At 40.7% G+C, this 17,641-nt stretch overlaps 1 protein-coding gene across 2 annotated transcripts in view; it reads right to left on the bottom strand.

The window, feature by feature from the left end:
* SULF2 (sulfatase 2) overlaps window positions 1-17,641 on the bottom strand; it is a 64,724-nt gene that overhangs the window by 2,825 nt on the left and 44,258 nt on the right. For both annotated transcript variants that reach the window (XM_010294740.1, XM_010294741.1), the window contains exons 10-17: window positions 14,748-14,955; window positions 8,201-8,444; window positions 6,281-6,377; window positions 4,380-4,474; window positions 1,812-1,871; window positions 1,198-1,367; window positions 588-730; window positions 244-367 (exon numbers count right to left, since the gene is read on the bottom strand). In XM_010294740.1, coding sequence (XP_010293042.1) covers window positions 244-367; window positions 588-730; window positions 1,198-1,367; window positions 1,812-1,871; window positions 4,380-4,474; window positions 6,281-6,377; window positions 8,201-8,444; window positions 14,748-14,955 — 1,141 coding nt within the window. The remainder of the gene's footprint in view (window positions 1-243; window positions 368-587; window positions 731-1,197; window positions 1,368-1,811; window positions 1,872-4,379; window positions 4,475-6,280; window positions 6,378-8,200; window positions 8,445-14,747; window positions 14,956-17,641) is intronic.

Genomic DNA, 17,641 nt, shown 5'->3' with positions numbered 1-17,641 from the left:
CTTTCCCTGCATCTCAGCAATACCCTGCACTATACTATTTGATATCACTCTTCATTTAAGAAACATTACATAACACAAATCGAACAAATACAAAAATTCAAGCATGCAGCCATCAGCCTCTGCAGGACATTACAGGTATAAATAAATACTAAAATCCTTTTGACTGACACAAGTTTCATAATGGTAAGTTAAGAGCCTCATTTCCTTTGAGGAGTTTTTGAGTGTATTAGGAGAGGCACTCACCCAGATCCATGTTCCTAGTTCTTGGATTGCACTGTTTATAGCCTTTGCAGCTTCTTAGTTCCATGAGCTGGACGTGCAGTTGATTGAGAACGTCTCTATCTAGCGTATTCACTGCATTAATTAGCTGCAATAAACAGAGGTTCTTGTTAGTAACTACTGCTCTGTAGTTTGGCAGCTTTCATATATGGAATGCAGGTGGTTTATCTGTAACGGGAAAGAAGCCAGATCGTACTACATTCAATGATTTAGGCCTTATCTACATCCTGCACCAATACCGCGCTATTTCAATTTATCACCAGTAAGGAACAACGATGTATTTCTAGAGCTGTTCTACGATCAGGTACCTGATATGGATCGGTATTGAGATCAAAATACTCCAAAAATCCAGTAGCAAATTCACAAAAGAGGAAGTTGTGGGTCTCGTTGATTGTCCTCAAACACCAGTATGTGTTGTTGTTGGCACTGGTACAGGCGCAGAAAGGGCCCACTGCAAGTTGAAGGGTTATAAAGACATAAGCGACATGCTGCTGTCTTTAGGCTTATTGCTTTTTGTTAATGGTGTGACTTCATTCATAGACAGTTACTCTCCCCGACTCCCGAGCCCTAAAGCAGAGAATGCCTTCCAGCATCAGCTTCTTGTTCTCTGCATGCCTATCCCACACGACACGGCTAACTGAAGCAACATCTTGGCTAGCTGCTTTCCCCGTCTCCTCTGGTTGGGAAACATGCCAGATGGTGAGACACTGCACATAACTGCACTGTACGCAATACCTGTAGGTTTTTACTTTAACGCCCTTGCCTTTTGCGCAAGGGTAACGCCAACTCTGAAACAGAGATTATTTAGTATGAGGAAGGCTGTGTAACTAATGACACTGGTAACTTCTAGTAGCCCAGCATCCTTGCCCAGCCCAGCCAGCATGCGCTTCTCTATTACTCAGTTCAAAGCATCCTCACATGTCCACAGGGGAGCAGTCTGCCAGTGCTGGTTGTCATGGGTGAAGCAGGTCAGGCCAGGCATGCTGCACGTGTCGTTATTTTTTATTCTTTTAAGCAGTTTGCGCAGTTTCTTCTTTCGTCTTTGCTCTCTAAGCAGCCACAGCCTGTCTTTCTCCTGTAGGGCTTTCCTGCACACATGAAACATTAGGGTCATGCAGACTCTGTTATACTTGAACACACCTAAAAAAAATGAAGCAGCTAATAAAATAAGCTGCTTTGAAGGAAAGAAATAACCGGTATCTTTTAATTAAATGTCTTCTCTTCCAAATGTCTCTGGATAGAACTCTTTGCAATTCAATGTCACTGGGAAAAAAAAAAAGGAAGCCAAAGGGGCTTATAGGCTTGTCTGAAGTCTGTGATGTGGCATTTCCCAAACTGGGAACCTTATCTCAAATTTACAAGCATTTCAACATGGGCTTGGTTCCTTGCCCAGATAGGTATCTGTGTGTTTATTCTATCTGATACAGGATAAATGAAATACTACTACTTTTGCTTAGTTTGTAACTGGTGTGCATGCACCAAATGTTAGCATCTTTGAATTTCCTCTTTCAAAGGAACAGGCCTTCACTTACTTGAAAGGATGAAGACTAGATCCCTTGTGCCTCAGTTTGCTTTTGTGTTTTGAATGGTAACTGGAAAATAAAACCAACATTGTTGATGAACAACAGAAAGACAACTGCTCCTCTTCTTACCACACCTCCATCCTGCATTTGAAGCAGATTTAAGCCAGTGTCACCTCTCCCTTCAATTTATTCGTTCAGGGTATGTGATGAATACACAGCAGCCTTGCTAGACTGGGTCGGGCGCTTCTGAGCCTTGTTGTGCCCTTTCTTTCCTCAGAGCGTTTGTGCGTAGTGACATCTCCTGCTCTAACACTGTATTGCAGCATGTAGAACAGATAATTCCAGCTATGATTTTCAATTTTAGTTGTCATTGTTTCTTGGTTTCCCTGCATGCAGCAGATAAAAATCAACAGACTTATAATTCAATTACAACATTTCTTCAACTGAATATTCACGTTTGTCCAGATGAGATGATGACAAGCGTATACCACCTTCCTGTGAAGAACGCAAGAATCTAAATATCAGTTGTACTTTGTAGGGTTGGGATTTTTTTTCTCCATTGTTACTAGCTACAAGTTCCAGGAAAACTTTAACAAGATGCACAGAACTGTCCCAGCAATAGCAGGTCTAATATATTCTGAGACATGGAGCATGTTACACACATGGACACAAGTTACTGTTTTGGCTTTGTCTCCAGAAACTCTTACAAGGTTTTAAAAAAATTTCCTTTCTGTGTAGTTCGCAAAGTTAAAAAGACAAAACAGCCTTAGTCAATGGCAATTGACTAAGACTAAAATTCCCTTCAAAACAAATCTTTTAAATTATTAATGCTACTGGGACCTTTAATAAATTTAATCCTTATAGCAAATTAATAAAATAATTTTATTAAAGAACTATCTATCTATAGTCAATTTTTTTATCTTGCAGAGAGACTTTCATTAATTAATCCTAAATGCTAAATCTCCTAATTCAATGCAATTTTGCAAACACTTAAACATATATAACTCAGATGATAATGATAACCTCACTGATTTCAGTGAGATTATTCATCTTAATAATGCTATGCACAAACTTAAGTGCGTCCTCTGTTGGGCCTGAAAAACGTAACAGTCTTTACATTTACTATAAAACATTCATTATAATAATAACTTCATCTTTACAGTATATATTAAACTAACTCATTTGTTAACATCAGTTTTGAAAGCACTGGATTATAAGACAATATAAACTTTTGGGGTATTTGCCACTTAGAATTATACTGATCTCACTTTAAACACTTTTTGCCACGTGTTCCATGTATGGGTTGGTACAACCCAAGAAATTGATGTTCTCCATACTTCAGTGATCTGTCACTGAATCCACATGAGCCACAAGGAACTATGTACCTCATGTCTGTAAACTCAGGTACGTCGCACCTCCAAGGACTTCAGTGTTATGCTGAAAACCCGAACAAGACAGAGGAGTATCATCCACACCCTCTCACAGAGGCTACTTAGTTAAAGCTGCTTTAGCCACAGATAATATCACAGCTGCTTTGTGTTTCTGAGTACGTTCCAGTAGAGCTTTTTTTGTGATACTCGTACCGCTACCGCCACTGTGGCTGCTGTGCTCGTGCTGGCATCTGGCTCACGGCGGCCTCAGAGATTGCTCTGCGCTCACTATGATCAGGAGCGGTTGCTCCTGCTTTCTTTCTGAACAGCTTTCTCAGGAGCAAATTCTGTTTGAGCTAGCATTTGATTTTGAAAGATTTTCTGCTGTGCTTATTTGCAGGGTGAGAGCTTGCTTCCTCCCCTTCTTGCTTCAACCTTCTTTCCATGGGCTGATCCCACAGCCATTTTGCAAGTATTTGACTGTAGGAGAAACCAGCTATGCAGAGATCTTAATGCACAATCACTATTTTTGTATTGCCTGTTGCACTTAAAATTCATGAATGGGCTGCACTAGGGAAAAAGAGATCTGACGCACTAAGTCAGTGGTAGTTACAAAAATACAGTTGCTTTGCACCAGCTGTTAAATTCCTGCTTCTCGCAGTTAGCATAACTGCAAAATACTGCAGTGACTGCATCCTAGGAGGTAACGCATCCTGAGAGAATACATCTGGGCTTGAAAAAACTGAATGGAAAGTCATTCTCTCATCTCCCCACTCTATTATTCCTTATGTTTTACACACCATTCTTTTTAAAACAGATTTGTGTAACACTGCACCATATTGACAATTTGCCCTTGTGGAAAAGCAAGTTTCCAGAAAAAGACCCTGCAGCTTAAAATATTAATCTCTGGCATCTAATAGCAGCATCTTCAATATGAGAGCATAACTAACTGGTTTATAAGCCATGTTATACACCCTATTACATCATCACCACTTGACGCAGAGGTAATTAAAGTCCTGCCTGGCAGAAGGGGGGCCTTGTACTTCTACAGCAGTCCAACTCCCCCTGAAAGCGTTACGCAAGAGTATAGTAAGTACTATATATATGTGAACCACATAACAAAACAGATTCTGATCTCTCCTGTGAAGACATAAACCAGCTACAGTTGCACACTACAAATAATTACTCTGAAGTACACAAGAAATACCTTATCTTGTTGCAATCACACTCTTCAGGTCGCTTCTTCTTCAGATGACCTCTCACCTCCCTCAGGTTTTTTATTTTATTTTGTAAAGTTTCAATCTAAAAAAAGCAAAGATGCAGGTTAAAAAAATACAGCAGGATTTAGTCTTATTCTAACCTTCTCAAACCCAGTCTATTGTCACCAAATGCTTCCTTGTCACCACCTCCCATGACTCCCACCACTAACAGGCATTTTGAGATTATCTACCTTTCCAAAAGGAAACTACAGCAGGAGGGAACCTCGCGGGTTGTCTGCCCGCTTCGATTACCGAATGTGAAAGCGGAACGTGGCTCCGGGGGAACGGGAGGGCACAGAGCCTCGGGTAGACAGCCACTCCTGGCTCCGTTGTGATTTTCCCTCTTGTGCTGTACAGCACATTTGCAAGGGCACAAAGGTTATTCAAAGGAAAATGAAGCCCTTAAATTTCAGCCTGTTATGAACCTGAGAAGGGGATGGGGAGGGAGCGCTCTGAAGTCTCTGAAGTCTCCTCTTCAGAGCTTCTGAAAAAAGAAAAGCAGCGAGGCTCCGTCATTTTGCATGGCAGTCTTCAGCAACGTCTGGCCACATGGGACATGGATTAGCAGTTAATTGTGCCACCCACACCGTTTATTTTTAGCTGCCTATTTTTTCCAGTAAATGAAACTCCTGCTTTTGTTCAGCCTAGCTCACACGCAGTGTGGCCCATTTCCACTCAGGTGGCTATTACAGGCTTCTGCCTCGGTTCTTTACACAGCAGAAAAACCCCAAGTAATCCAGTGTGAGCAACAAAGTCACTGCAAAACTACCATTAGACATCAGTGACCATAAGTCCAGTGGAAGCACATGGCTGCTGAAGCACAGACAGGACAGCATTCAACAAAAATACACAAAGAATCCAGCCCTGTGACCTTAAATCAGGAACACAACAGAACACAAGTGAGATCTCATTTTCTTTGGCACTCCATAAAACCTACATTTTCTGAAGAAAAAAAAAAAGAATTAGAAGAAATTGTCGTCTTGTAAACCTAGCAGAGTTAGTAAGTTTTTCAGTGTCCATCTGCCCTGCTACATGTCAATTTGTAACATAAAAGGAGGCCAACAAGTTCTTACACAGCACTCTGCTGTGAATTCACGTAATTTGGCAAGGTATTACAGGAGGTCCTTTCTTTATGCTTCTCTCTGGCATTTGTTCCACCATTATCTGATCCCTAGAACACTGTCTGTCATACACAACATGTGTGAAGGTCTTGAGCCTATATTCTTCAATATTAGTGACAAAAATAGCGACAAAAATATCAGATTGTTTTACAGGCAAATTTCATAGGGCAAATTATCTCCAGGTTCTTCATATGCAGAAGCCTAACAAAAAATAATTCAATTCCAAAGGGCAAGGGTTAAACACAAGCAAGCAAAAGAAATAATTCTAGAAGCACAGAAACTAATGAAGCTCACTTTTCCTTGGGCTTATGTTTGACAGCTGAAGGCCTCTTTTTGAGAGGTACACTAGGGAGCAGGGCTAATAAAATGTGAACAAGATGCAGATGAATTTTTTCCCAGGATGGGGACACTTCTAAGTCTCCCATTTAGCTCATAAGGCTTATAACATCTCTCAGCTGTCCCTTCAGTTGCACTTCTCCACTCAGCATCTTGTCTTCACAAACTCTATTATATAATATTATATATAAATTTATATAATAACTTAAAATAACTTAATTATCTCTGAAATATCTATTCAGAAATCAGCCAGCAAGTTCAAAAGGTTCCAGGGAGGGACAAAGACACCCAGAGGCGAACAGACACAAACACAGTCAGCATGATCCTATCAGTCCACAGGAAACCATGCTAAAAACACACACTGAAAATGCATGACTGATAACATCACTGACCTCGTGGTCAATATGAAGTTTATGGTCCTTCCAAGCTTGCAGTGACCTGTATAGATCTGTGTCACACTGAACAGTATCATTCTCCAAGATATAGCACCTTGGCATGGAAAAGCAAACAATGTTTATTACAGTGGATACACACACAGAGCAATGCAAACAGCTGGTTTTAATAACACAACTCCAGGACAGATGAGAAGCCAGATTGGAAATGACATGCAGAATTCAAAAAACCAATGTTCATTCAAGAGAGTAAGAGTGTGCTATGAGCCAGGAAAGAAGTTTGGGTTTGAGTTGCCATGGAAATTTTTCAGCAGTAGAAAAACTCAAGGAGGCTACTCCTATCAAGCAGAACCTGTTGACTGCTTAATTTCTGTATGTAAATTGTGCTGCACGGAGTTCTTGCTCATTCATTAGGCTGTCTACACACATCATCTCTACTAACGAGCAAGCACTGAAAGCATTACTCAGAAGCAGTTTCCCAATGCATAATTAAGTGGTATTAGGGGTAGGGGCAAGGATAAAGTACTTTATAAGGTGTATTACTACACCGTAAAGAAAAGGGGGAAAAAATAAAGAAATTTTGCAACCAAACGGATAAAATTCTTCAAAGATATCTCCTTGACTTAAAAGGCAAAATACCTTCTGACAATTTAAAGTCCTTATGTTTCACTAACTCCTAAAGCAATCCAGGTTTTAAAATTCTTTCAAAAACAAACAAACAAAAATACTTGACAGATTTATCTGAGAAGTTCATTGGGGTCAGCAAATACCATGGAGTCATTTTTGAATGCTTGTTGACATTAAAGCTGAGTATTTTCAATAATCTTCTATTTTCTTTAAACCACCTCATGCACGCTGTCTCACTGCCTTCTTTCCTTCAAGTGTTCCTGGGGACTCCTCATGAACTATGCACAACCTTCCTGTCAGTTCCTTGTATGGATTTGGGATTCACTCAGTAAGGCAGCAAAAATCAATTTAACTTGTTCCAGAAGAAAAGCACTAATAGTGATTTATGGGTCTTGAACATTCATGAGAGCTGGGGTAAGAGGGCACAATTCTCTGATGTCAACCTACCTGCGTTTCCTCATATCAGCAAGTCTCTAACCCCGTTAAACAGAAGTCAAATGGAAACCACAGATTTCAACAGCAGCTAACTGGCTCATGCATGTTTACATGAGCTAGTCATTAAACAATTTAACGTACATAATCAATAATGATTGGTGGATTTTCTGATAAATCACGAGCGGAAATGGTGACTCAGCTAATTAAGTACAGTCGAAGATACCTCATGCGTTCCTAGACTTGCACACTGAGGCAAAGATTTTTAGCTCCTAGAGTGCCCAGACACAAACACAAACACAGTTTGTCACGCCGCTCTGTCAATATGTCCCATTTCCCAATGCTCCTGGTCCATTCAACTTCATTCATAATATAGGTTTTCCTTTCCTAGCACTGGCTACAGAAAGCTCCGAGCGGCTGCTCAGTCCCTTAGGACCGATTTGGCGTTTGAAATACAAAGCACCAACGATATGAAACTAGGTCACACTCCAGTTAGAGCCTTTGGTCTTCAGCCAGGCCAGGTTACCCGCCGCACACTGAGACTTCCATGGGTAGAGCCCTTCCTGGTTTCAGATAGGGTACACACAACTGTTGCAAACACTTCTGCTTGACCTCACTGGAAACACGCACTGATCTCCAAAGTGCAGAAGACATAAAAACACGGCTGTAGTTCTTCAGTAGCTTCATGCCCCTCTGTACATGACAAAATTAGAACCGAAAGCTGTTGGACAGATGAGAGTATGAAGGGTAGTGAAGCTAGACCAGGTATCCAAAAGGGACACAATATTCTTATTGCAAGTTAACACACCCACACGCCACTTAAGCGGCAAAAGCTTTTGGAAATACACCACGTGCACTCACCTGTGAGTCACTTTTATTAGGTTAGGGGCTGTATACTCTGCAATGCCACCGGTGCCACTGTATTCCCCCGTGTCTTTATCTTCCTCCTCACGAAGAATGGCCCTCTGCACTTTGTGCCTCTTGGTGATGTTTCTTGGTAAGACAGGTTGGAAGCCGTCCTCTAAACCCAAGTTATAAACAGCTCCTTCCAGCTCAAAAGATACAGAACGGACCGAGCGATTCCGGACATAGCTAGGTTTGTATTCTGCATGGAAAAGGAAGTGAAAGGATTAAGGGGGGGTGAGAAACAGCACGTTACAGTTTGGTCCTCTTTGTGGTTCTTGGGAAAAAAAAAACAGCCCATACTGTGACATTTGGAATTAACCTGATGACAAATGATGTTTGTTGCAGCTGTCCTCAGAGCTGCTGCTACACTTCCTTTTGCATGGCTAGATGGATACCTTAAGGCATGAGAGAGAGGGCAGATGTGATGCAAATGCACAGGGATGGCAGAGGGGAAAGAAAACGTGCTTGTCCAATATCACTTTGAGAGCAAACAGCTCATTGAAGAGACTCTGCTCTTCCCCCCAAGAGTCACTAGATGGCAGTTAAGACCTTAAAAACTAACCGTAACAGTTCAAGACGGCAAGGTCTCAGGTTATCCTTACGGACAGATTCTCTACAATTTTCTATTGTCTATCACACAATGCTCCGGTGCTAGGACTCCTGCAACACTTCCCTGAAGTTGTCCCCAGTGTTCAACCTTAGTCTTTTCTTACTCCTATGCTCTTTCTTCATGGTAAGATGCTTGATTTTTTCAGAAGGGATTAATGTCTGAATCTTTACCTTCATCCACATCTTTTCTTTTCAATTATTTTTCTGATGTGCAGCCCAGTCAGTGAGTTTCTACACGAAGCACCACCCTCCAGTGCTATGCACTCCCTCCAACTTTGCTTCTGCATTTGCAGCCCGAAGGCAAAATGAAAAATCTGCTATGAATTGTCACTACACAGTATGAAATCCTCATTGATCTTTTCACCATTACTGCTTTCCAAAGTTCTCCGTCCTGGCCCAAATCCCCAAAGCTGCTCTTCTCTTTGGTCTCAAATGGCACAAATATATCCTAGTTCTGGAGTCTAAATCCGTATCTAAACTTCCCACCAGTATGATGAGGTCCATCTCTGACCATATTTCCTTCTCACTGCCAACGACTGCTGAGAGTCGCTCATTACACTAAGCATAACCATCTCATTCCTTAGAAAAAAATACAACCTAAGTACCACACCCTCTCTTCTCCTCCCTGCCCAGTGCCTGAGTCTTTGCTCAATATATGTGGTTTGGAGTCATCTACGACAACACTGGAAACAATCGAGTCCCTTGGCTCCTCCAGTCACCTCTCCTTTACGCAGAGCTGAAACACGCAGCACATCTCACAAGAATGAAAATTCTTTACGCAATCTGATACGAGGAAAACTCAACCAATGTGCCAAATGAGAAGACGAAGCTTTCTTGCAATCCCAAGCTCCACAGAGAAGCCAGACTTCTCTATGGGATAATCTCCACAGCAAAACAAGCAGGGGGGGGAAAAAAGTAATGGGAGAGAGAATAACCAAAATTGACAAAAGAAATATTCATGTCAATTGGCATGCTTTGGCATTAACGCAGAGTCACTTTTTTCAAGAAGCCTTACATTAATTCAAAATGGATCACAAAGTCTCAAGAGCCATTTTGCAGACTGTGGGAAGAGAAATAAACATCTCCTGCCACCTGAAACTGGTCCAAGCACTATACTCTTGTCAGCGCCACATGCAGAAAGTAGAATACCAGCTGGATTGTCTGGCTTTGCACATTTTCCACCTGTGGTTCGAAGTTTACTGCTGATACTAAGCCAGGTGAGTCACTGCTGAAGGGGGAAAAAAAACACCCCGAAAGACCAACCCTATTTCAGGCACCCATTCAGGAAATGTTTGACTAAATGAGAAGGAAACTCCCATCTTTTCAGAAGTAGGAAGAAGTTCCAAAAAGCTACACCCTAACAATTACATTCAGAGTATAAACTCCCATTTCATTAATTGCTCCCTCATTTCATCTTGTTAAGCTCAGCCAACTAACAATTTACCTCCCTTCCAAGTCTAATATGCCAATCCAAGCATGTTGGACCTCAGCAGATAGCTGCAGGGAACCGTCGTCTACACAAGTCCCTGAAGAATTAGAAGCCAGGAGGAACTCCTCCCTTGCAGCCAAACTAACCCAGCCTTACAACAAACAAATTGGTCTGGAGTGAGACAGCTTGTAAAGGACTTGTATCGCTTTATTGCAACGCACTATCCACAGTGCTGACTCAGCGCCATGATTAATACCAAACTCCATTATTTTCAGAGGAGGTGGTTAAAATATTTAATAAGATCAATATTCATCTGTGCTGTGCTCTCCCTCCAGCAAAGTGCACTGCAGGCATAAATACCAATGTCTAATTACTCATCAGTAACTAGTAGCCGATCCTCCCCCAGGTTTAAGTTTTGCTCTCCAATTCATTTACCCCTCTACACAACCCACGAAGTAGATCTAGGGCTGTTAAGTATTTGGCCCAACACACCTATATATATTCCCTCTTTCAAGTTATTAAAGTTTGGTTTCGGTAAGCTCTATGAGTCCCGATGCCTCTCTTCCTCTGGTCTTACAGAAGCCGGCTGTCTTACAGGTGGTACTGCTGAAAAGTTGCATCCTCAGAATTGAGCCTGGAAATGGAGTTTGGAGAATTTAGGCATTATGTTTCAGTGCCCCACTGATCCAGCTGTGTCTTCTTGGACCACCTGACAAACATGCTTGTCTTTGTTGGAGCCTGAGAGGAAGTACTCTGTTCTGGTCCAGATTTCCCCAGACAGTCTAGAGACGCAAACACACCTGATTTTTTACAACTGTTTTTTGGTAGTAGGTTCCAACACTGCCTAGTGAAAGCACAAACTGCAGTATCCAAAATTATTATGCAACTGAATAAAGCAAGGCAATGTTGTATTATAAGACTATAAACTTCATATCCGACATAAACATGCCCAGCCTTTGGGTTTATATTTAAGTCTCCTCACATCCTCATCACTCAAGCCTTATTACTTATTTTGCAGACACCAAATTCATGATTTAACACTGAGATCATTTGGACATGATAGTCCTCTCAGGGATAACTGAGAAGACTGTAACCAACTGTAACTACTGTAAGACAATTTCTCCAAAGCAGGGGCATGACTGCTCAGTGGGAACACTGCAGAAGACAGAGAACTCTTGGTCTTCCCTGTTGACACTCAACGTAAGCATTTTGGATCTGACGTATTTTCCAGCGTCACAATGACAATAGAATAAGCCAGTATGCAAGGATTCTGCTTCTACACGTGCCACGAGGAAAATATCCACCACTAGCCTCATGAACTCCTGCTTAGCATTTCCTAGTAGTATCTATATATCCCAGAATTTTGTAGAGAAGCATTTTCTTCTACAACACCAAAGTAAAATTGGGGACTTTGAAGTAAAATTTTTGAAAGTATCTCAAGTGTCCAGAAATCCAGATAAAGGTTTAGAGTGTTTTTTCTTGGGTATTAGGTACTTAGGGATTTCTAGAAATCTTATTTGAATCTGTGTCCTTAGATATTTCAACGAGGAAAAAAACAACCCCAAAAACTTTCTTGCATCCAGTTTCTCCCAACTGCCATTGAAAATTATCCTTCAAATGCATTATCCTTAAAGTAGCTAATGTTCAGGTGTGGGGTTCTGTTTTTTTTTGTTTGTTTGTTTGTTTTTGTTTGTTTGTTTTTTAATAACAAAGAAGGTAATTTTGCTCCAGCACTGAGACTACCTCAAAACGAATGACATGAAAATTAGAACAAAAATGCATTAGCCCCTTTGTATACACTTCTGTTTGTTGTTTACAGATCTGTGTGGCCTATCATCATTTCTCTACATGCAGCTTAATAATTCCTTTAATCACATGCACTTATTCATCACAGGAGGAGGAGATAAAATCCACAGCAAGAAAAACATAATAGACCACAACACAGCCAAAGATTTTAAGAGCTATTACTTTAAACTTTCTTCCTACTGCAAAGCTTTATTTCATCTTTCTTATAAAAACAAAAACATACTAAGGAAAATAAAGAGGACACAGAAGTGGAAACATTCTTGACACCCAAACACAGATATACCAAATATTAATGTTTACGCATTTCTAGCATATCAAAGATTTGTAGGCAAGTTGTGTATTTGTACGTGGCCCAAATGGCATGTACACAACATGACCCTATTTTGCAACGGAATCTACTCAATTTAGAAAACATTGTTACCTGCTAAATGCACTGGTGCACCTGATGATGGGTCTAGACCATGCCTACATTAGAAAGTAATTATTTTATCAAACCATTTGGTGCTCCAGCCCATCTACCAGCAATTTAGTCTGGTCTTTTAGAGCACATGTTCTCACTACACATGACTGGTTTTAATCTTTCTAAAAGACCAGTCCTCATAACCCCCATCAGAGTTTACAACACACTTGATGTACCCCAGAAACAGACATCCAATTTAGTTTTCTGCAAATGACTGCAGATTAGAATCCATCAAAATTGCTCTGCAAATCCATCTCTATTGTGCATGATAGGAGGGAGTGATCAGGGTGTTTCCTTCAAAATTACACTATTGCTGTGAACTAAAGCATTAATGAGGATGCGACCCTAGTCCAGCTGGAAACTTCTATCTTCTCCTTAGCTAGTGTTCAATCTGATGAATAGCATTTACTAGCATTCAAGTAGGGCTGCAGTACAATCCCGTGCACTCATCAAATTCTAAGTAGCAGACCCCACAGATGCCCTCAGAACTACGCAACCTGCAAAGGCCTGCACTTTAACCCAAGTCTCATGAAACAGGTCATAAAAATCCAAATACACATCATCAGTATTCAGGTCACCCTCTTACCACTCACAAGCCAGTGAGCCAGCTTTCTAGGTAAGCTGTTTAGAAAAATCTTGGTATGTTACCTTGACTTGTACTGCTTTGTGCTCATTTGCGTTCACTGTGTGATTTATTAGATAAGTACACGTAAAAGAACAGCCAACACCAAATCAAAGAGTGTATGTCAATAGGTCCAAGCTAACCTCTTCCACTGTATGGCACACCCTGGATGCGGGCAGAGGGAAAACCAAAGCCTCTGTAGAATCAATTGTTTTACTCAAGACACAAGCAATGGGAACATGATTGTCAAGATCTAATCTTATGCTGCTGAAGTTTATGCAAGTGAGCTGAAGGCTGTAGTATAAACTCTGCCTCTTCTGAGCAGAACATCGGGAAAAAAACACCATTCTGATCCCTCTGCTAGGGGCAGCAACCTTCACTTTCTTCACCTCAACCTCCTTCATACATAAACTAAAGGCAATTATACACTTAACCACCTCCTCTGGATGTTGTGAGAATTAGTTAATGTTTAGGAAGCATGACACAGATGAAAAGTACTTAAGTAAATGTTAAGTATTATCAGATAGCATTATGTTGTCCTCACTTAAATTGTTTTCCTCTTCTTAGTTAAGTGTCTTCGATCTACTCCTGTTATTTGACTCCCCATGCCTGAACTGTCTTCTGTGTGACTTCATAAAAAAAAGTTAATTGAACTGCAAGTTCTAGTGTTATTTAAAGATTATCTGCTGTGCCACATATTTAAACAGCAAGTACAGTTGAGTAATTTCATCCTGGAACTAATAATTTTTTTCAACTAAAAATTAGCTTAGTAGGTACTAATCAGCTTGCAAGGCAAATATAAGGGGAGAAAAATCAATTTAAACTCTCTGTTTGAAGCTTGTGCCAGGTCATTATACAGAAAGACTAATCTGCTAAATAATTAAGGCTCTGTATTTGTGGAGTGAGACGAAAGAAACATTACAAGTGAATAATAATTCTGTACTGCCGTTTGCCTCTTTAATCTATAATTAGACTATGTAGTTCAAATATAGATGTTAGTCTGACTGAGGTTTAATGCAGAGCCAGTGGAATGGGCTTTCTAAAAAAGCACCTGATCTGTGCCAAGGAAACCAGAAACAGTCATCCTCTTTGGATGTGATCTCTGGTTAAAAGTCAGCCTTGTCTCTGCTGACTGAGCACAAGGAAAGGATGCTAGAAACAAGCAGCTTCTCTAACAAAGCACATGCATCCTTATTAAAAATAAATTACTGCAGTAACTGCTCCAAGCATTGCAGTATCTACTGAAAATTGGAGTATTCACTGTAAAACACTGTTCATGTTTCCTGGCCTATGTAAAGATGTGCTACTTGCCACTTCAGCATGTGTCCTGCATTTCCCAGTTTTGAAAGACATAAATAGAGGACCCTAACTTGGATCAAAACATTCCTCTTCCGACAGACAGAGCTATTTTCAAATCTGGTTGTCCAATATAAGGCACACTGTTTCATAGTTAGATACACAGTAAATATGCTGATAGAATTCAATGCCCATGAAAATCAGGACAATTATGTCTGTTATGAACAAACTCATAGCAGTTTTCTAAGGCAGGAACAGAAGATATGGTGCGTTCACTTACTTTTCTTGGAGAAGAGTTTCTTTCTCCGTCCAACGTGGCTCAGCTTGTATTCATTCTCTTCACAATTGCAGTCTTCGCTATTCCTGTTGTAATATTTGGGCAGAATATTGGAGGTGCCTTTGCTGTTGCCTGCAGCTGCCAAGTTCGCCATTCCCTTGCACTTGTGTAGCTTGAGCTTTCCACTGGCATCTTCCACACACTGCCATTTCTGGAAGAAAAATTTCGTCATTAAACCTCTGTTCCAACTGTGCTTGGTCTAATGGCCAGCTCCAGCAATCTATCAGAGGTTCCTTGTTATGGTAAGCTGGGGCTCATCTATCACCTACTACCAAAACAGAGTTTTAGTAATCTTCCATTTTCAGACAAAACAGGAACCCTTTGGAACACTCTTGCATTTGTTTCCGATTTTGTTTCTTGGAGACAGAACAATGGGAATTTCTTAACAAAATCAATACAGCTAAAAACACGGAGGTCACAAGTGACAACTTCCAGAAGTGTAACTGTGGCGTACACCAAGGACATCCAAGCCTTATTCCACAGGTTTAAAAAGAATCCTACCAGCAAGTGTGTTTGTCAGGCTGGCAGGAATCTATGCTACTATTATGCCATTAAAACAGCACCAAACTCCCATGTCTGTGTATCATCTCGGCCCCATCCCATGCTCTACAAGGGAAAAAACTTTTCGGAGGAGTCTCCTTCTCTTTCCTAGTTCAAATGCCTGATGGTGGGATGATTTTATCCAAGTTGTGGATTCCTTTACTGTAAAGATCTGGTCTAAGCTGGTTATCTAGCCTCCCTCGTTCCACAGTCAAAGAAGAGGAACAGCCACTTTCAGGGAATAACTCACTTCACCCTCAGGTGGCCATATAAAAGAGATGAGAAAAAGGATTGCCCTGCAGAAGTGTCTATTTCTCTTCACTGACCTTTAAAAGGATAGGTATGACTGGATCAGCTATGGAACTCTATAGTTAGACGTAGTTAGAGTTTATCTCTTTCTGGAGTGCTGTTCTGGAGTGTATCTTCATAGCTTTTCCCATTCAACACCCTTGGACTTGGCTAGCAATGGTAAGCTGCACTGGATGCCTGTGAAGTGAGAATCCCCTTCCTCTTCCACTCAAAGAAGAGAAAAACTCATCTCTAATCTCCAATTCGTTCTCTTACTCAAAACCTGAAGTAACTTGCTTATAGCTCCCTTTGTGCTGCTGTCAGAGCTGTGCCAAGGGAGAGAGTTTTGCCACCTTCAGTCTGGCACAAAAGTTTCACCCACTTCCCAATACATCACAAAATGATTTAACCTACTCCTTTATTTACCAACACGCTACTAGCTACAGAGCTAGGCTTTGAGATACCTCAAAAAACCTCACAGCAGCAGTTGTTACTGCTTTAAATAGGGACTCTCAGAAACACTTCAGCTTTTTGCTGAGTCTTGAGAGGTGTTCTCTTTTTTCCCCTATTACAAAATCCTAAGTCTGTGCCTCCAGGACTCACTGGAATATTGAGAATTTTCCAAATAAAAGAACAGAAGGAAAAACAGCAACAGCTCCCAAGTGAGATGAGATTTTACAGCAGCCTGCAGCTCTACGGGGGAGATTCAGTCACTTCAACTCCCACAGAGAGGTGCGCCCAGGCTAGGACAACAAAGCCTACAACTTCCATTGAAATTCACTCCATTATTTGCTTGACAGCAAAGTAAGAAACCAGTATCACTGTGCTTTTATAATAGAGAATTTAACAGGAGACAGAAGTGAACTGGCCAGTTACGGTGGATTTATCTATGTCCGCGGGAGATCCTCTCATTTAAAACGATCAGAGTTTTATGGTGTGTCCACTTATTTTCTCAAACAATTGGATGCCAGGTCTCCTGAGCTATAACTACTTAGGTGCAGATATTGTGTCCAACCTCTTATATGATCCAAGCCTTTCACCAATGCAGATAAACCTGGCTTAACTTTCAGCACAAGGAATTATAAGAAATCATTGAGAGATACTGACAATAAGACATTAGAATCAGACATCTTTGCGTGACTCATCTGTGAAGAACACATTTACCTGGCTGGGGTGTAGAACAAAAATAACCTTTGAAAAATAAATTGCTGAGTCTTTTTAAAATTATTCTTTATAAATGCCTAACTGTGATTGATGCACAGACTGAGGTTTGACGTAAGTTATCTTACTAGAATGAGCAATGCTTTATTTCACAACGAAAAAAAGATGTAAAAATGTTTGTTGCTGTTTCCCATTTCAATTAATCTGAATCTTATTTTTGAAAACATACGAACAAACTTCATTTTCTGCTCAGTAACGCTCTATGCTGTAGGTGTCTGATACATGAAAAATGAAGATTCAACAGAGGGCAAATTAAATGCCATGATGAGAACTACTGTAAATAAGTGCTCTGATGTGTGGCCCAAAAATATTTTTTCTCTAATTCTTTCATCTCCTGTCAAGAAAGTGATGCTCATTTTCCCCCTCCAGGTGAACTGGAAAAAATCCTTTAATTTCTGGTGCTGTTTAAATCTTTCCAAGGCAGCTGTATGCTACAGTGAAAACATCTTACAGGCTTTGCTGGAAGAGCACATTGTATGCATTAACAGGCCCACTGCAGAATGACTGCAGTGCAGAACTACATAAATGACTTCAGAAGCAAACATTGAATATGGGGAGAGAAAAGTCTCAAGATTTTACTTTTTTCCCAAAACAGATATGGGCATGTGTGTGAAAGCATCTGGGGCTCAACAACTTAGCCTTGGTTTGCTTGTAAGTACAAACACAAATTCTCTAGGTCAATATCACAGCTACATCAGTTGCAGTCATTTCCACAGGATGCTTTGAAACTTAGGGAAAAAGGGCAGTAATTGCAGTGGAACTATGAAAACCTCTGCTTGACAGTCAAG

This window comes from Phaethon lepturus, unplaced genomic scaffold (assembly GCF_000687285.1).
Source record: "Phaethon lepturus isolate BGI_N335 unplaced genomic scaffold, ASM68728v1 scaffold6009, whole genome shotgun sequence".
In the NCBI taxonomy this organism is placed as follows: domain Eukaryota; kingdom Metazoa; phylum Chordata; class Aves; order Phaethontiformes; family Phaethontidae; genus Phaethon; species Phaethon lepturus.
The sequence above is the reverse complement of the archived record's forward strand: the minus strand, read 5'-3'. Positions and strand labels throughout refer to the sequence as shown.